General features: G+C 30.9%; 1 protein-coding gene across 1 annotated transcript; it reads right to left on the bottom strand.

The window, feature by feature from the left end:
• Window positions 1-6,146: 6,146 nt before the first annotated feature.
• On the bottom strand, window positions 6,147-11,742 carry LOC141667184 (AP-1 complex subunit mu-2). The gene is made up of 11 exons (XM_074473578.1): window positions 11,377-11,742; window positions 9,885-10,031; window positions 9,707-9,769; window positions 9,426-9,602; window positions 9,240-9,343; window positions 8,792-8,899; window positions 8,529-8,625; window positions 8,334-8,431; window positions 8,111-8,252; window positions 7,863-7,985; window positions 6,147-6,652 (listed from the first exon to the last, which is right to left on the bottom strand). Exons 1-11 carry the CDS (start codon window positions 11,503-11,505, stop codon window positions 6,554-6,556), a joined length of 1,287 nt encoding a protein of 428 aa, XP_074329679.1. The 5' UTR covers window positions 11,506-11,742; the 3' UTR covers window positions 6,147-6,553.
• Window positions 11,743-21,584: the final 9,842 nt, after the last annotated feature.

Genomic DNA, 21,584 nt, shown 5'->3' with positions numbered 1-21,584 from the left:
GAAGAGAAAAGCGATGAAAGTGATATTGAAGAAAGAGAAACTTCACATAAACAAACAAATTATGAAACCGAATCAGATAACGATGCATACCCAGAAGAAGAAATAGAAGATCATATAATAACTAAAAATAATATTAAAATGCCAGGAAATATACCTATAGGACAACAAAATGAAGTACAAGATTTCATAGGATCAATGCACCAAGGAATAAATATAAATGGATATTTTCTAGATTTAGATAATGTCTACGACGATCAAGAAATAAGTAGAAGAATAAAAGACTGGAATTTAGGGATGTATATAGCCTTAATGAATTCAAAAAATATAGAAGATCTGGATTATATTTTTGAACTAATATCAAAAACAATTATAGGAAAGGCAGCATTTTGGTTAGAAAATATTATTTATGAATTAAAGGGACAAGTAAGAACGTATGCTAGAAGCTGGAAAGATACGTTAAACGCATTTGATATATTATTAAAAAGAGAATTTCTAGGAGAAAGATGGTTTGTAGCTCAAGAAAATATAACAGTAGAAAGAAAATTAGAAATAACAATGTATCTAAATAATATGAAATGTTGTAGGATTAGTAAATTACCAGAATATACTATAAGTTTTACTAAATTCTTTTATGAAGCTAAGTTTTTACCTAATGAAAGCTTAGTATATCAACAACTGTATTATGATCATCTACCTTCACCTTATAATACCGAAATAACTAAAGAATATAATAATCTAGAACCTAAAGAAAATACATTAGGAGAAAGAATTAGATTATTAAGAGCATATTTAACTCGAAAATGTGAAGAATATAGAATTCAACAGAAAATTAAAAAGGATAAAAAACAAGGATTAAGAGAAATCTGTAATTTTACGGAGAAAAAATTAATATTTGGATGTGATAATCAAGATTATAAAACTAGAAAGAAGTATAGGAAATATAGGAAACTAGATTATAATAATCAAAATGAATATTATAGAAAACAAAATAAAACCTATAAACCTTATAAACCATTTAATCGAAGATTTAAAAGAAGAAAATTTAAAAAATATAGAAATACTCCTGAAAATAGAAAGAGATTTAGATATAAGAGAAAGTTTAGAAAAAGAAATAAAACAAAAATAGCAGATTGTAAATTTTGGAATTGTAATGAAAAGGGACATTATGCAAATAAGTGTCCTAAATTACAGCAAAAAGGAGTAAAATACATAGATACCACCGAACTAATAATGAAATTAGAATATATAAGAGAAGATAACAATAACTGGTATGATGAAAAAGTATTCTATATAAGTGAAACAGAACCAGAAGAAATAAATTACATAAATGAAAATGATAGTAATAATGAAAGTTTAACTACTGAATAGAATAAAATGGTAGCTATATATATTGAAGCACAGGTAGAATATAAACCTACGAAATATATAAAACAAAAGATATTTATAGATAGCGGAGCAGATATTTGTTTAGCTAAAGAAGAAGTATTTACTCAACACAAATGGAAACGTACAAAAAATAGAATAATAGTAACAGGATTCAATAACCATAAAAAAGAGATAGATATAATAGCAGAAAATGTAAGATTTATATTAGGAAAAATGAGGTTTAGGTTACCTATAATATACCAAGAAAATAATATGAAACAACAAATGTTACTAGGAAATAACTTTTTAGATTCTTTTAAAACTCAAATAATAAAACAAGATAGGATAAGTTTGCTAACACCTTGCGAAAAATGGATAGTATTAAAAAGAATAATACCTGTAAAATCAATAGAAATAAGTAATATTAAAACAGAAAGAAAAATGAATTTAGAACTATTAAAATAAAAATATTTAAAGGCCTTAGAAATAAATTTTGGAGAACATCCAATGAAGTTATGGGAAAAAGAAAAAATATATGCTGAAATAAAACTAATAAACCCTAATGATATAATTAGAAACAGACCAATAAGATATAGCCCAGCAGATCAAAAGGAGTTAGGAGTTCAAATAAAAGAATTATTAAACTTAGGACTAATACAAGAAAGTAAAAGTCCGCATAGTAGCCCAACATTTTTAGTAAGAAATCATAATGAAGTAAAAAGAGGAAAAGTTAGAATGGTAATAGATTATCGAGAAATAAATAAAAAGACTATATTTGATGGATATTTTTTACCATATAAAAGAAATTTAATCAACCAAACGAGTAATAAAAAATGGTTTAGTAAATTTGATTGTAAAAGTGGATACTGGCAAATAAAATTAACTAAGGAATCTAGATGTTTAACAGCATTTAGCGTTCCACAAGGACATTATGAATGAATAGTACTACCATTTGGATTAAGAACAACTCCACAAATATTCCAAAGAAGAATGGATAAAATATTTAGAGAAATGAATGATTTTATTCTAGTATATATAGATGATATATTAATATTTAGTGATAATTTAACAGATCATTCAAAACATCTAGATATATTTATTCAGACTATTAGAAAACATGGAATATTATTATCAGAAAAGAAATCAGAAATATTTAAACACAAAATAGAATATTTAGGATATATTATAGACTCTGAAGGAATTCAATTACAAGAACATATATCAACAAAATAAAGAATTTTAAAGAAATTTTAGAAAATAAAAAGGAAGTGCAACAATTCTTAGGAATAGTAAATTACGCTTCAGATTATATAAAAGATTTACCAAAATTAAGAAAACCACTACAAGATTTAATAAAGAAAAATAAAACTTTTGAGTGGAAGGAAGATCATACAAATGCAATAAGAGCATTAAAAACAAAGGTAGAAAATTTACCTAAACTACGATTACCCAAAGATAGTGATCAGTTAGAACTATTTACAGATGCTAGTGATATAGGATGGGGAGCAGTATTAGTAGCTTTTGAAAAAGATGATATTGATAAAGAAAACCCTTTAATATGTGGATATGCAGCTGGAACGTGGAAACCCAATGAAAAGAATTATCATATTAATGAAAAGGAACTATTAGCTGTAAAATTAGGAATTAAAAGATTTCATTATCATTTACTACCTGCAAAATTTGTTGTAAGAACAGATAATACTCAAGTAAGATCATTTATATTCAATAAAATTGACCCTTTACCAGAATTAAATAAAAGAAGAAATTGGCAAGCATTTTTTAGTTGTTATGATTTTATTATTAAAAATATATCAGGTACTAAAAATATTCTTGCAGACTATCTTAGCAGGGAAAATGGAAAGTATTAGCAGTATTATGATACAGGTGGGAGAAGTAATTCAGAAGATAAAGGAAAAAAATGACCAGATAAACCTTATTAACGAAGAAATCAGCCAACTTACTACTATTTTAGAAGAAAAACTCAGAATATTAAACAACCTTCAAAAAACCCCAGAAACCTTTGTATCAAGATTAGCCAATACTCCTACTATCAAAACAATAACCATACCAGATAATACTATCAACGCCATTACCCTAAAAGATCGTGTCACCTTTACCAAAGAATATACCGAGTCCTTTGAAAAGATACAAAAGTACTATGATTATAAAACCAATACTACAATCCTGAGAAATGGGAAATTTGGAAAATACCCAAGGTATATCTGTAGGGAAAACGCAGATTCAACTGTAGTAAAAAACCTATTACTCTTAGGATTTATTGACAAAATAATGGTAGATGAAACCTTATCAAGTATAGCACAACTACCATCAACTATAACACAAAGCCTTCAATCTTACATGAATTCATACGGACCAGGAGAAATTTATGGTATACAGGTTTTTGATGCCTGTACTGACTTAACAGGAAAACCCATATTACTCTGTCAAATATTTAAGTATGGCAAGAATACTACTATAGAAGGTGAAAATACTAGCCTAAAGACGGACATGGCATGTACAATAGAGCAATTTGGCGACTGGTTGTGTAACAAGAGAGCAATCGGCATAGCAACATTGAAGTCTAAACTTGAAGATATGATACGAGGAGGAAAGGCATGTGTCATTGGCACAAGTAAAGGTGGATTAGCAGAAGAAATACTAACTATTTATTATAATAATGATATAATTAAGCAAGGATACTACAGCTTTGAATGAAATGTATGCAAGATTATCAGATTTAAAGCACAATCACGCTCAGAAGACAAAGGAAATTTATCAGAATTTATTATCAGGCCAAATACGGAGACCAGTGGCAACTCTAAAGAATATAGCAACAAAAGAAGAAGGATGTTCTGATCCCTTTGCATAGATATTTGTTAGGCCCTGAAAGGGTGACCTAACCATATAATACAGTGTAATACTATTTGATGAAAGTTAGGCCCAATAGAATTTGGTGACCTAACAATGTAATAATAACGATGAATTGATAGGCCCAATGAGAATTGGTGACCTATGGATATTACAAATGATATTTCGGCCCAATGAGAATTGGTGACTGAAAGCATATTACAAATGATATTTCGGCCCAATGAGAATTGGTGACTGAAAGCATATTACAAATGATATTTCGGCCCAATGAGAATTGGTGACTGAAAGCATATTACAAATGATATTTCGGCCCAATAAGAATTGGTGACTGAAAACATATTACAAATGACACTACGGCCCAAATTATATTGGTGACTGTAAAAAATCAATAATTTTCAGGAAAAAGAAAAAGACAGTAGCAACAAAGAAGAAAGGATACTAGAAGAAAAAGACAGCAGCAGAAAAGACAAGGACATTTACCAGAAATTTTATCTCTAAAGTCAAAAAGAAGGTGGAATGGCAGACAAATTACAGAAAGTGGATTCAGCTTTTGAAAAAGAGGAAAGAAAAAGAACGGAGGAAATTAAAAGGGAATCTTAGAAATAGAAATTAGTAGAATCAACAGAGATTGAAAAACTCTATAAAAGCCATCTTCTTGTAAATCATTAAGGGATATCGAAAGTTTTCATTAATAGAAATGGCTGTTTATAAATTTTCTATGAGTAGCTAAACCCTTTACTCTACAATCTCTATACAAGAAAATATTGTGAGATCGAAGTAAATATTATACTATGTCTATGTTTAGTAATTGTTAAGACAGATATAATATTTTATTAAGTGTTTTAGAGGATATCCCAAGGCGATCCCAAGGTCAGGCTATTTCCCGAAGCAAGGAAGCGAGAAGGGAAGGAGAGCCAAGACAGGTTGACAGCTATAGGTGATCTAAGATACTTATAAGGTATTATTCAGAATTTATGATTGCTAAATTATGATATTAGTAGAATGTTTATGGAACAGATCACAATATGAGTATTGTTATGAGGTTGTAGACATTTAAATGAAATATGTTGATTTTTGGATTTAATCATGAATATAATTGTTTATTATAATTGTTTATTATATATCTGTGTGCCTTCCCTCTTTAGGGTTATCAGATATAAAAAACGATCCCCGTAATTCCCGCAAATCTGTTTTCTTCTTTACTTCTTTCTTGGCAACCCCTTTGACACTGTTTTATTTCGGGGCACCAAATACTAGGCTATAGCTTAGTGAAGAGATACCGTACCAAAGTTTTATAGAGCGGCCTGATTATACCTTCTGCTACAATGTTTTAGAAAGCTGGGATTACTTCAGACTATATTTGATTTCAGACCTTCAATGTTCATTATTAAATTCCTTCGATGTTCACTATTGCAGTCTAATTTTCTCATCTAGGTGCAATTGCAAGCAAAGTAACCGTCACATATGTCAAAGACCAATTTTTTATTCATCTTAGATAAAACGAATAAAGCCAAAAACACAATTTTAATGAAAGTCCATACAGTCAATTTATCTGACAAAACAAATGCAGGGGTACGGGTAGAGGAGATCAAAACTTCAGATTCTAGCATTTTGTTGGTTACTCATCGAGTCATTGCTAGAATTGTACTATTTTAGCATAATAACCAGCAACACTCTCTAGCGACTAGTCTCTACCACCATTCAAATTAAAACATTTTGAGGATGCACATACGACCAATACCCAAAAGCAGCCCATACTACACAAGCTCAATGCCATATTTTGGTGGCATTTGATGTTGAAAAAAACTCTCCATAATAATTTTGAAAGTAAAATGGCCATAGCTATTTTCTATAATTAGAACCTCTTTTTGCCCAATAAAACCATGTGTTGCTATGAATTGGACTTGCTCTAGTTGAACAATCAGATGAACAGATGGTACTCAAATACATTTTCAAGCCGACCCAGGTAGCATAATTACAAGGGAGGGACAATATTCAAAATACATGACCTCTGCTCTCTGAGGAAATGTTCTAAATAATAGGTAATCAAGAAAAAACAAAAAATGGATTCTTCCAAAACATGTGTAAGATTAAATTTTCATTGATTATACAAGAAAGTAAAACCTTTAGTCTATAAAAGACAACAATAACACAAACAACAATTGTGCAGCCCGTGAGTTAACTTTTTACTGAAAAATCACCAATCCTGGTATAATAACAAGTAACTCATCTCGCTTTGGTATGATTGAAAGCCTGTGCTGAACAATAACGAGATCACGGTAATACTGCAGACTTGAAAATTAATGGACAAAAGTGGCTTTTACATCAGTCTTAATTCATATTCACCGGCCATGGTTATGTATCTCACCCAAGGGAGAGCCTGATAACCACTCTTCTCAATGATCTTCAGGTATCGGACCTACAAAACCCCGAAATCTCATTACAATTATCAAATTTGAGAAATCACAGTACGGGTGTTATGGTTTGAGTCGTTTAACATGTAAAACACAGAAAAACCATGAAAGAGGTGTATGCATACTATCATATGATACCATTTAGCTGCTGAAAATGTTAAATGCAACAAAAAAGCAACTCAAAAAACTTAAACACATAAATGACATGGTTACCCTCACCCACATGATCAGGTACAAAAGCAGTGAAGTGCACAAGAGAGGACCTAACATATCAAATTATATAGACAATACATGGCAGTCTTTAGAATATTCTCAATAGAAAATTGGTATCATGTGGACATGCTATGTAAACATTAATGAAGTCATCTTGTGAAGTTACAAAATTGTGGAGTTACAAAATACCACCCCAGAGCACTAACAAAATAATTCCTGCCGACTACATTTTGCTTAATGTCTAACAAAATAGCAAAGGGCAGAATACGCGATTCCCCTTTGATTATTCTAGCTTCTAAGTATATGCATTGATCAGAGACCATCCAAGTCCATGCTATTTCACACTTAAGTAGAGAAGCGCACTAATTTCATACTTTAGTGAGAAGCGCACTACCCACACTATGCCAACTCTGAAGCAATGGAATAATAGAAACTTTGAAGTCACCACCTATTTACACTACCAAAACTAAGCATCTTTCTTTCGGAGCTTGCATGCAAAAAGTGTACTTGCATTTTTACAACGAGGTGATTAAAAAACTGCAAAATAGTTTTTGGTAGTTCCTATGTGTGTAATTCTGCTGGTGGATAATTTAAAATTTGAGTACTCGACATGATAAATACACTATAAATAGTTTGAATAGAGAACTATTTTATTTCATAAAGACGAAGCAGAAGAATAGATACATCAACGCTTGTTTGTGTAAATGAAAATGTGGTAACCAAAGACCCTCATTGTAATGCTTTAACTCAAGGCAAAGAGTTAAAAAAATGTGCATCTCTGTCTGTTATTGTGAAATTAGTATTTCTGGATTAAAGGAGATATCCTGATTTGTAATACTGTAATACCTCAAGTTTATTGCATCTTGGTCTTTTTTTTAGGAATATACATCTTAGGATCTGCATAACAGGCCATGCACTAATATACAAACAGTGGTAGAAGGATATGTCTTTATTTGACAGCTATATATTCAGACATTAAGGTGCATATGCATAAGGGCGCACCTGTATTCCTGAAACAGTAAAATAGGGTATCTCAAATTTCACTCGGATGGGAGCCTTTCTATCAGGAGCTGCTTCTTCATCTGTAATACTGGGAAGATTGAACTCTGCTCTCAACATATATTCCTACACATTGTCAACAGAGTTGACCCAGTCAGATATTATTCACACAGGAAAAACATACTATAATCATTAACATCAAAAGCACTCCGTAATATATCTACATACGAACACTGGAGTGAAAAATATACCTTACCACCCGGAAATGATTTAATCTTCCAAAGCACTGCATCGTTTTCAGGTGCATAAGAAGCAGATCCCATTGATGTCCGCAAATTTGGATTAATAGCATCAGAAGGAACAGGCAACTCAATTTCGACATTTGTTGCGGTGCTGCAATAATGTAGTTCATACAGTATATCATAAGATGAGAACTTTAGAGATTTAAATGTACCTAAAGACAAATAAATATACCTTCGTTCCTTGAACTGGCTCCTGGCTTTTACCATTATCTCCATACGACTCCTAGAATGCCTTTCCACTTGAGCTTCCACCCATATCAGAGGCTTTACCTATAATCAAGTTATAACTCTTGTCACTGAGAACATGCTACTAGGTAAAGATAAGTCAAAAAAACGATTGAAAAAAAAAATTAGATGCAAAAGTTACCTGGGTGCTGAGTCTATATGTCATGAGATCAAAAGATCCATCAGGAGGTATGAAGGATATTGTCCGGTCATTTTCAAATCGAGCAAGACGCACGCACCTATCATATTTGTGAATTCAGCCGAATAGCAGGAAAGACAAAAAACACAGAGAAAATTTAAAGAAAATATGTTTTTTCAATATTTGTTGTACACAAAAAACTAGTAACAATGCATTCAACAAACATAATAGTATAATACTGTGCTGTGTGGAAGTTAGTAACATACTGATGGAATTTGATATCGTCCAAGTCAATGGCCTTTCCCTTAGTTGCTCGTCCTTGTGCCTCCAGGAGAACTCTATCATTTAGCCCTAGTTTGCACTCAGGCATACCACTGCAACAGATGAGCAGAGCCTTTATGTTGTAGACACCAGACAGTACATAAAAGTAGCAAACACATAGAAAGACCATAATATTTAGGAACCAATTTCCTGTGCCCCACGACCAAATTGAGGAATAACAACTCTTACTAGCAGAATAAAAGATGAATTTAATAATTTAACACCAATTATCTTCAAATCACAATATATCAGCTTAATTACATGCAAAAATTGACTTAGGTGATAGGCAACATTCTTCCGTTAACATAACTTTCTAATGACCATAAAACATACATATCTTTCAGAGTACGGATAGTTTCTTACAAAAAAACTTGAATTCAGCATAGTATTTACCTCAAATATGTCCGCATCTTTAATGCACCGACAACTTCAGATCTGATAATCTGCCCATTGCTGTTCACAAGGATATTAACACTCTCAACGACATCTAAAAACACCTGGAAAAAATAGCATCTATATGATATGCGGTCTTAAATAGCTTCCAAATCTTGCTATAAAAGTAAGTTTAAAAGGCCCTACTTCATTCTTTTTGTATCGAATTCCTTCACTTCGCCATGACACTGCATTTGTCACAGCCATGGGGGGCCTCTGTGAAACTTCCATTCTGTAAGCATCGGTTTTGATAAACTCGCTAAGAATCTTTGCTTCAGTAAATTGAGGATAACCAAAATCCATCATTTCATCAAGTAACTCATACTGTGTACAGCCAAAATTAATATCAGCATAATAGCATTCGCGCATCATTTTATATTCTGTATATGTTAAAAAAGTACTTTAGAGGTAATGAAAGTTTAGCATACCACTACAACAAAATTATCTCTAAGTGATTCCTCTTCTAACTCCTCGAAATAATGCTTAAAAACCTGTCACCAAAACACGATTCAAAACTAATCATCTACAGCATAATAATTAAAATAAAAAACCTATTAAAATGCCAAATACACACACACATAATTTTGAGTTGTCAACGGAACTTACGTCAACTAAGCGATGCAGAAATAGGAGGAGACTGGCAGCATTACAATTCTGCCTGGAAGCGGTCATCAAATACAAATTGTTGTGTTGTATAAACATATAAGTGACGCCATTATCATACACAACCGGATTCTGCATATCTGAATCTCCCTAAAGTAAATCAAAACATCACAACCAATAACAAAGTACTCAGTTCAATCCACATACACTCCGCACTACAAAAAAAAAGATCCAGGCATATCCAATTTAAACAAACATTTACCAACTAACTTTTCATATCATACACTGATTACGTTAAAACAGATCAACGCAAATGCAATTCAAATTAACATCTACTAACTAACTAGCTTTTCATATCACGTAATCAATCAACTTATAAATTGTACAATTCTCTTTTTATTGCCTCATTCACAAACACGCAAACAGATGAACCAAGCACATAAACTAGAAATAACATTTACTAACTACCTTTTTCATATCGTACACTGATTACGTTAAAATAAATCAAGGAAAATCCAACTCAAACTAACATCTACTATCTAACTAGCTCTTCATATCGTACACTTATCTTAACATAATCAATCAACTTAAAATCGTACAATTCTCCTTTTTCGCCTTATTTACAATAACGCAAACAGATCAACCAGGCAAATAAAATAGAAATAACATGTGCTAACTAACTTTTCATATCATACACTAAGTACGTTAAAATAGATCAAGGCAAATCCAATTCAAACAAACATCTACAGATCTACTAACTAACTAGCTTTTCATATCGTTCACTTATCTTAACATAATCAATCAACTTAATAATCGTACAATCCTCCTTTTTCGCCTCATGCCTCATTTACGAACACGCAAACAGATCAACCAGGCAAATAAACTAGAAATGCAGCAGCAACTAAAATTTTAACAAGCATTAAATTGCGGATTCAAACTAACATTTACTAACTAACTAGCATTTTAGCATTTCATATCGGACACTGATCTTAACGTAATCAATCAGCTCAACTTATAAATTGCACAATTCTAACTAACATCTAACTAACTAGCTTTTCATACCGTACACTTATCTTAACATAATCAATCAACTTAACAATCGTACAATCCTCCTTCGCCTCATGCCTCATTTCCGAACACGCAAACAGATCAACCGGGCAAATAAACTAGAAATGCAGCAGCAACTAAAATTATACAAGCATTAAATTGCGGATTCAAGCTAACATTTACTATATAACTAGCATTCTAGCATTTCATATCGGACACTGATCTTAACGTAATCAATCAACTCAACTTATAAATTGCACAATTCTCTTTGTTCGCTTCATTTACAAACACGCAACCAGATCAACCGCGCAAATAAACCACAAAAACAGCAGGAAACAAAAATTTTACGAGAATTAAACTGCGAAATCAAATGAAATTTTATCGAAAGCAGAAAACGATAGACACAATAGAATTAAAAACACACACACACAAACACACACACACACACCTCTTTGTCGATGAGTTTGGTGAAGCATTTCTCAGCTTGAGCAGCGGTAACATCGCCTCGATAGTCGCGCCAAACCAGAACACGGCCTTTGATATCTAACAGGAACAGCGCCGAGGCCGCGCCTGCCATTATTTAATTTAATTAATTAATTAGTGATTATATCTAGGGTTTCAATTCGACGCGATCACAATTCACATATATTGACGAGATCTGTTGATCTAATTAATCTAATTGCGTTTATAGAGAATCGAAATCTGGAGATTGCAAGGCCGTTTGTGTATTGATTTGAGTTTAGAGAGTTGTTTTTCGAGGTTTTATTTTCGAATCAGAAATTTAGATTTTGTGAAATGAAATTATTAGGAAGAAAAAAGAATGGCTGCAGTTGATGTGCATTTCAAACATATTTCTTTTTCGGTATTTCTTGATCTAACCTTCGTCAAACCAAAATTAACTTGCAATTTTACAAAGCGCCCACCACCAAATAATTTTGTGGAAAATACTAGGTTATGTTGGGAAAATATTATTTGTTAGAGTTTTGATAAGTATAATTAAAAATATTTTTTTGAAAGTAAATTATTAACTAATGCTTTTATTCACAAATAAAAGTTTTCAAAATAGTTTTTTAATTGGGAAATCAACCTATTAAAATTATGTACAAAACATTATTATTAACTTTAAATTAGGTAACATTATTTCTCAATTTTTTTTGAAAACAAAAGAAAAAGTGGATAATATGAAAGCCTATTAGTTTTGATGATGACACGTAATAGCAAGATAATAGCTTGTTAATAATATTTTAGCCTGCAATTTTGTATTTGATATTTAACTTTATCTTGCGGGACGGGTTTGGTTGATGGGAGTATTTGCAATTTAACTTTATCTTGCAGGATGGGTTTGGTTGAGGGGGAATTTTAACCTCAAATTCAGGTCAAGAAGGGCGAGATTGTTACACTATTAATTTTGATGATAACATACAGCAAGCAAAAAAGGGCTCATTTGACTATATCTGCAAATTATTAATCTGGAAGTTATGTATTATATAGAAAGGTTCTTTTACTTGTTTCTAATTCTGTTTTGCAGGACATACTATAGATATATCAGTAACACTGGTAATAAAGATATTATCAATATTAATTGTATGAAAACAGATCCTGTAAGCAAGCTATTAGTATGGGAGCAGAGCCTGTCAACAAGCTAACAATTAGATGGAGAGCCTGTCAGCAAGCTGCGAGCCTCCGCCTAGAAGTTGTTGGAGATCCCATAAGTTTTCGAGATAAAGTCAAAGTCTATTTTTCAAGGAGATTTCATAGGATTTCACTTGTAAGGACTCTAATACAGATATATACGTTAACTATTATATTAGAGCTCAGTTTTCAACCAAATGCTTTATTAAAATCCTTATCGAGTTTGTTTATTTCAAAATTCTGATCCATAACAAACTTCTAAGTACGTGGGTTGATATGTATAGAAGGTGTCTTTTATAAAAATATTTTTACTCTCTAACCACCTTTAATATAAATGCAATATAGGTCTATGTTAAGGTTTGAATTAATCAAACAAATTAAACGTGAGAGTTGGACTCAAGACCGTTGTAATTTGGTTTATATAATTTGAATAATAACTTATACACTATATACTTTCAAACTAAACTGAGGACTTGGTCTTATAAACTCTTTTATCATCTTAGTTTCAGTTTAAACGTGGTTTTTAAATTGTTATTATTCAAATTATCATAACAAACATACGTACGAGTTGGACTCAAGACCGTTATGTGTTGTTTGATTATTTGAACATTGGTCATCTTATAAATACATGGTGGTGTGTTCATTTTACGACTGATCACAAGATACACACCAAGCTTTCTGAAAATACAACTTCACACCTCATTGAATATCTTTTAGTTTGAGCTTTAGTATGTACACATCTATCTATATTGAGTTCATAGTTCGGGCTGTATCTTTCTATTCGATTTGTATTATTCAAGATATAAACATTTGTTGTTGAGTAGTTGAGCATGGATGACAAGGTTCAGGGAGTTAGATTGCTAGAGAAGACTATACCGGTTTGGTATAGGGCTTAAAGGGCAATTCACTTAAGTGAACATGTGTTATCAGCAATCTGCTATCAGGAATAAGGGATAAAAAGATATATATTATTAAATCTTGTAATCGTATCATTTTAGTGATTAATAATATATTCTCTTACCAAGTTGGTAAGGGACCAGAACGTAGATCAATAGGATTAGGGGTCGAACCTGGCTAAAATTCTTGTGTTCTTTATTTGTTGTTATTTATATTCTGCATTGCATATCGATTGTCAGCTCGCTGACAACATATAGTCGAACTTAACAACAAGTTGTTTGACAGTTTGATAAATATTTGGTAACACATAAAAATTGGTATTAGTTGTCCATAACACCTATTTACCCCCTCTAAGTGTGCACTTTCATAATATTTTCACAAATTTTAAATAAATTATATTTAAAAATTAATTAATTAATTAATGATTATTTCTAGGGTTTCAATTCGAATCGATCACATATATTGGAGAGATCTGTTTAATTGATCTAATCTATATATTATAAATTGCTGGATAACCCTTTCCTAAGGTTTGGTATCCATATTTTGGCTCGAATATAATTTTAACTTTAATTTGACCTAGTGGACTATCCATTTTTAGGTTTGGTATCCATATTAGGTTTATAAAAGATCCATATATTTATTATGACCCATTTTAATTATAGAAACTTTGCAATACAATTATAAATATGAATTGTGTTATTTATGGTAAATTTTTAATACAAATTTGAAGTAAATTTTAAATTTTGATGGATCTATTTATAGAAATAATCTCATAAAATATATAAAATAAAAATAACTTATGTAACGAAAGTAATTATTCAATAAATTTATCATAATGTGTAGATGCAATACACTTATTATATATATAACTTAATCTTTCAGAATTATATTATTCAATTTTAATTATAAATTTATTATTTATTTTATTAAATAATTTTTGAAATACCCGTGTGCATAGCACGGGCTATAAACTAGTTGATCTAATTGCGCTTATAGAGAATCGAAATCTGGAGATTGCAAGGCCATTTGTGTATTGATTTGAGTTTAGAGAGCTGTTTTTCGAGGTTTTTGATTGTGTTGAATGATAATAAATTTTCGAATCAGAAATTTAGATTTTGTGAAATAAAATTATTAGGAAGAAATAAGAATGGCTGCAGTAGATGTGCATTTCAAACATATTTCTTTTTCGGTATTTCTTGAGCTAACCTTCGTCAAACCAAAATTAACTTGCAACTTTACAAAGCGCTCACCAGCAAATAATTTTGTGAAAAAATACTAGGCTATGTTCGGGAAAAATATTATTTGTAAGAGTTTTGATAAGTATAATAATTTTTTTTAAAATTAAAATATTAAATAATGTTTTTATTCACAAAATAAAAGTTTTCAAAGTAATTTTTTAACTGGGAAATCAACCTATTAAAATTAGGAATAAAACAGTATTATTAACTTGAAATTAGGTAACATTATTTCTGAAATTTTTTGAAAACAAAAGAAAAAGTGGATAATATTTTCACAAATTTTAAATAGATTATATTCTAAATATAAATTATTGTCGGTGTCAATGTTTTGTAAGACTTCATATTATTTTGGAATATTTATATATTATTTTACTAAAAAAATTATTTCACTCATTTTTATATGAGATGGATTTTTTGTGATCCGCGGATGCCGTGGTTGCCGGTGATTGGAGGTGGTGGCAAGTATAGAGTTAGAACGAAGGTGGTAAAATATTTTAATATTTAAAATTAATATGCGGTGAAAGATTAATTATATCCTTTATTTATAATAAGCAGCGTAAGAGACTTTTTATCTAAAACTTTGGTCATGTACCGTCAAAAAAATCTTAACCATTGATCTTTTATAATTAAAAATATACAATTAAAATTATATGTTATTAGAATAAATATATTCTTAATATAACCATAAATATAAATCATAATATTATTCTACTACTATTCAAATATCAATTGCAATACGATGTTCTAATACAAATATAGATAGAATATGATCGGAGATTTAACAAATCATAAATATAAAAGGATTACGTTGTTTTACTATTGTTCAAACATCAAAATATGATACAATCATATAACATAAAATAGAATATAATTAGATATTCTACTATATATAGTTGTAATAATTTAATATTCGTATATTTCTCAATATTTGCACATTTATTGTAACGATATCATAACAAATTATTAAAAATAAAAATAATATTATAACAAATATATAAAAAAAAATTATAATTTTTTTTAAAAAAAACGTGCACCACGCGGACTACACGCGGACTACAAGTTAGTATAAGTAATATGAGAACTATCCCACAATACTAGTGGTTCTCATTTGAGCGTGACCCAATATACATCAGAAAAATTATACATTCGAAACCAAATTCTGTCTCTTTTAAGAAGAACCATATTTTGAATCTAAACTACAACTTGTTCCATTATACTAACTATATTCTTTAATATTTAAAAAGTTATAATAATTTTTCGCATTTTGCAGTGAATCTTAGTTATCTTCATTTTTAATTTTCTCTTATATATTACACATAAAATATTATATATCAAAATTTATATTTCAATTTATTGAATTTTAGGATAAATGAAGGTAAATGCATTAATATGCCGTTGATGAAGAACCGTATTCTAAGTCTAAATTACATCTTGTTTTATTATACGAACTATATCCCTTTAAGATTTATATAGTTACAGTAATTTATTGCATTTTACGATGAATGTTGGTTTTCTTCATTTTTAATTTTCTCTTATATCTTACACATAATATAGCAAAAAGTATATATTAAATTCTTGATTCTAGTACAAATGAAGGTAAAAGCATTTATATGATCCTTTTTCTTAAATTAGTTTGGCATTACATTTGCATGTGTTGGACAAATAAAAAAGTTGTGATTGCTAAGATTGAAAAGGAAACATACAAATATTTTTTTTTGTTAAGCATAAATATAATAAGAAAGGTCAAAGTCTTAGGTTACAAATCATAGTCCTAGGTTACAAATCATCAAGGCAGTACTAGCCCAAAAATGAAACCCTACACAATACATACAATCTAATATTGCTAAACCTTAGAGCTTAAGACTAAATTTAGAGAGGGGTATCAAAATAAGCCAGCTTTGTTATGTAATTACTAGCTATAAGTGAGCAACAAAGATTCTTCTCTAGACGATTCCTTTCCGGTACCAACTGCAAGATCAGTCCACCAGAGGGATGTCTCCCGCAAACGGGAGTCCCTCGTCGGAAGCAATGCCACCCTGAAAGCTGTCTTCTAGCACGTCATACAAAGCTTCCAAAAATTCAAAAATATAAATTTTTGTGAAATTCTCCATAATATTCTTCAGTTTTATACTTTTTCAAATGGTGTCACATGATACTCTTGTAATTTAAGTTTATAAATATTATAGCATTTCGTTACTTGAATGTTAAAATACAAGGGTACCATGCTGTAAATTAAATCCGTAATTTTTTAATTATTTATTTTTTAGATATTATTTGTTAATTTAATTTAATTAATATTTGTTTAGAATATTCTGAGATTTTTTTCGGTACAAGTTATTTGATTTGAAATAAGATTTGTTATTTGTGAAAAAAAAAATATAAGAATAATTTAGAAAATCGAAATATTTTTAATTTCAGTATATATGTGTATATAATATTTAGTTTAGGAATTTGCTTGAGAAGTGTATAGAAACTTTAGGATCAAAGTTTCAAACTATCTTATTAATTACGATTAGGTTTTCGTGTGCCTAGATAAATGACCCATTATAATATCAAAAAGATTTGTACAGTGTTTCGTCGAAAGAGGTATGTGTTTATACACTCTGATTCGGGATATAACTTATATGTGCTCTGCTTGCTTACAAGTAGTATTATATGTTATTTGATTAATGAATTGTTATTGTGAATATATGATGTTCGTTCGAAAACTTTGTGATTGTTTAACATAAAAAACATAATTTTAAATAATAACGAGGGCATGATATAATTTATGTGTTTTAAAAATTATTCTACCTATATTGTAGTTTTTTCTTTGTTTATTATTAATATTTAATCGTGTCACGGTATTTGATTGAACTAGCTCCTCAACCCGTGCAAAGACACACGCAATTCTTATCTATTAATTTTTAGAGTTAAATGCAGAATGTGTATCTCAAGTTTGTCAATGGTGCAACTTGTGTACCTTGATTTTAACATATTACAAATGGTGGACCTGGACTTTAGAGAAAAAGAGCAATATGTATACATCTGTTAATTGTAACTTAACACCGTAAACTGGAGGGGTATTCTTGTAACTTCACAGCAGAAGCATGACTGATATACACACTGCATGCGTATTATTTGTCGTTGCCCTTCTTGTCTCTCCATCCATTTCTTCCACTATACATTACATGCATGTATTTAGGTCTCAACTAATACCAAGATACCATCTCATCACCTGTGTGCTCATCACCTGTGTGCAATTATGGAACATGAAAGTATCTACTATAATTACTTTCGAGCAAACCAAGCAACTGCTCATCTTAACTCACAAAGAAACTCCAGGGTTTTTTAGTTGAAGGGTATTCAAAGTAGACAGGGTCATAGGCTGATGGTGAAAAATCAATCTCATCGAAGGAAATTATCATCCGACTGACAATCATTTGTTATCTGTTCACAACTTGTGTTTGTAGAAGCTCAATCTCATCGAAGTTTGTATTTTCCTTTTTGAAATCAATTTTTTCCGTGTCTGCGATTAAGTCTCTGGCTTACACTACAAGAAAAAGTTGAATAGACATCATACATTTGACATCGGTTGATGTTGCCACTGATGTTAAAATAAGCAATAACATCATCCCGTATTTTACTGATGTCTATGTTATTTGTAGAAATTGGTTATCTAATAACTGATGTCTAAAATTACTAAAAAAAATCAGGGCGCGCTACGTCAATTTTTCCCCCTTAGCGAAATATTTTCAGATTCCCCCTCCTTTGCCAATTCTTCCCCCTTTTCATAAACTAAATTAAAATTAACTTTTAGTCTCTCTGGTCTCATTCCCACCCTCACCCTCGACTGAAACTCTCTCTCTCTCTCTCTCTCTCTCTCTCTCTCTCTCTCTCTCCCTCTCTCTCCCTCTCCCTCTCTCCCTCCCTCCACCGAAAGTCTTAAATCTTTCACTAAAGGTTCAGAAGTTCCCCTAGATGTTCAACTTGATTTAATTTTTCCGAAGTTCTACTATCACTGATCCGATTCGTTCAAGTGGAAGCTTATTTAATTTGTTCGAAGATATAAAGCTCGAATTAGTACATAAGTAAGCTACAAAACTCGAATTCTTAGTTTTATTTAGTTTTAAATTGGGGAAATTTAAATTCTAAACCCTAATTTTTTTTAATTTTGTGATTTGTTTTTTTTTTCCTGACTTTTAGTTATGTATTTGTTCAAGATTCTGTTTTGATAAATAAATTTGAGTATATTTTGATAAAGATGGTTGATTTGAGTATGTCTTGATGTGTGATTTAGTTTTGTTTCATCTATTAGTGCATTGTTCTTGTTTCTCTTGTTAAAGTTTTGTTTTTTATATATTCTTACTTAATTTTTTCTGTTTTCTTTGTTTCTTGATGTTAAACCTACGATTTTTATGCATCGTTACTGTTATTTGTTAATTTTCGGTACTGTTTGTTTGTTGATGTTAAAGTTTGTTTCTTCCTGTTAATTAACCCCCTTTTCCTTTAAATGTGTGTGTGTGTGTCTTTTCCTTTTTGTAATTATATGGTCAGCTAAGTGATAGTTAAATTGTTATATTGGGTGTGCAATGATACGTGACTGAGGTTTTCTCATATTAAAGTTGTGTTCATTTATACATTTTTGTTCATTTTTTGGTTTGATTGTTTCTTGATGTTAAAGTTAGGATTTTTGTACATTATTAGTTGTTAATTTTTGGTTTTGTTTGTTTCTTGATGGCGCAGTTTGGATCGTTAGCTTACGAAAAAAAGGTTGGGATTTTTATTTTGGCAATATGAAAGTTTGGAGTTTTGTCATGTTGAATGAATCTGTGTATTTTAAGGTTGATTACTTATCATTTTTCTTGAAATTCTTAATTATGTGATTCCAGATATGTCACTGGTGCATTCGATTGATAATGAGTGGTTCTTCTTCTGCCCTAAGGATCATAAGTATCAGAACGGGAAACGATCCAACAGAGCTACTGTGGCTGGATAATGGAAAGCAACTGGAAAAGACAGGTTTATAAAGTCAAGTAAAGGGATGAATGTGTGATTGTATATTTGTTGAGGCATTATTGTAGATGTGGCATTTTTAAGGGGTTTGGGAGGTTGATGATGATGGGAATGGTTGTTGTCGGTGTTTTGTGGCAGCATATGGTCCGTTTGCATATTATGAGCAGGTAATTGATATGTGGCTTGTACTTAACTAATTTTCGCTTATGTGTTCTTAGTTTAATATCAATCATTTACATTGTTTTTTTAGTGAACAATAACTATCTGGATGTTACTTGATATGTTGGTGACTTGAACTTTGGTGGTAGATGTTATTGGTTGGATATAATATGTATTCACTGCTCTTTGTAAATAGAATCTGATCTCGTTTGAGAGTTATGTGGCTAGCTCTGTTATTTTGTTGAATTAGTAGTTCATAGTGACAAAGCCTCTTATCCAACTAATGTGTTGTTTGGATGATGGGATTAGAACATGGTTAACGACAATACTCTTTTTGAGACATTCCCTATCTTCCTTGTAATCTTATATCTTAATATTGTTAGAGAACTGGGTGTTTCTAGAGTACATCTGTAGAATATTTTTGTTTTATAGGTCACAAGTTGATTCAGATTGAAGAACATACCTCTTCTGAAATCATGAGCTTAAGTTAATCTTTTACATTTATCAAAAAATTTCAATCCCATAAGATTAAAAATATTTGGTAGTTGCATATGCATGCCAACACACTCAGTAGCTCATTTCTTCATCCTTTGGACTTGTAGATAACATTACCTTTTTGTCAATTGCTCAACTTGATATCATTATCCGCAAGTATTAGCTTAGTTCCAGTCAAGAGGAAATTCTGTAATAACAAGCAACAATATATGAAGAGGTCCATATAGTAATCTCTCTGACTTGATAAAATAGTCCTCCATAACTTACATAATATCAATATAACTTATGCCTATTAAAACTGCCTCTGGCAGATTCTTTTAATGTAGTCTTTACAAAGGTTAATATGCAAGATTACCAGTTAACACTGTTTCCGGTTGCTGCTTAAAGTATGGGTGAATTGAACTGGTGAAATTGGCCTAGCGGCGCCTAGAATCTTATAGGTGCTTGGACAAGATGAAAGTAATAAAAAAACGCAGGGTGACGCAGATTTAACAGTAAAAATACAGGGTCAGATTCCACTAATCCTTCATATTTCACTTCTGTACTTTTCACCTCCTGACATGGTTGAACCTAAATTTCCTTTCTTTTTGCTTCACAAGCTTGCAGTACTTTCATCATGGCTTCCTGCAGCTACGAGCGATTCTTTGTTTAATTCAAGCCCGTTTCGATACTTTAGGTTATGGCTTCTCGAATATTGTGCTACTGATGAAACTCTAAGCGGCATGCATGCTGGACAGGTTTACATTTGATTCCTTTTTTTAACAGTTTAACTTGTTCAATTGTTTGCACACTGTTTTGGAGCACTAGCGCTTTTAAATTCTTCAACTTCACATCATTTTCTTTGCGTAGTTTCTTTTTAATTTTTTTTGTTATTGCAGATGCAATGCTCACTTAATTCAACAGTTAAACCATAAGATGCTATTTTGCAATCTATTAGTGCAAATGCTTTGTTTTAAATTAGAGCAACCAGAATTGTTCCAGTGTTGATTGAAATATTTTAGGTGCGAAGCTACAGGACTAGAAGATGGATTGTGTAAAGAGTAATGATCACTCCTGAAGAAGTTATAAAACGAAGTCTTGATCCTCTTACTGCAGCTGTTAGCAGGGATGGCCTAGCTAAGACACTATATTCTCGATATTTATGTTAGCAAGCATGGCTTAGAAAGCATATAACAATAGTTTGGTTTTGAACGATTCTGTAATAAAACTAGATACTTGATATTTATGATATTGAATATAA

This window comes from Apium graveolens, chromosome 6, assembly GCF_009905375.1.
Source record: "Apium graveolens cultivar Ventura chromosome 6, ASM990537v1, whole genome shotgun sequence".
Taxonomy (NCBI): Eukaryota; Viridiplantae; Streptophyta; class Magnoliopsida; order Apiales; family Apiaceae; genus Apium; species Apium graveolens.
This window is presented reverse-complemented; position numbering and strand designations above follow the sequence as displayed.

Excerpts from the sequence above, each read along its gene's own strand:
- LOC141667184 (XM_074473578.1), bottom strand. The coding sequence starts at position 11,505 with ATGGCAGGCGCGGCCTCGGCGCTGTTCCTGTTAGATATCAAAGGCCGT. Across the intron at positions 10,032-11,376 it reads CCAAACTCATCGACAAAGAG|GGAGATTCAGATATGCAGAA; the intron begins GTGTGTGTGTGT and ends GATTTACTTTAG. Across the intron at positions 8,626-8,791 it reads GACGATATCAAATTCCATCA|GTGCGTGCGTCTTGCTCGAT; the intron begins GTATGTTACTAA and ends CAAATATGATAG.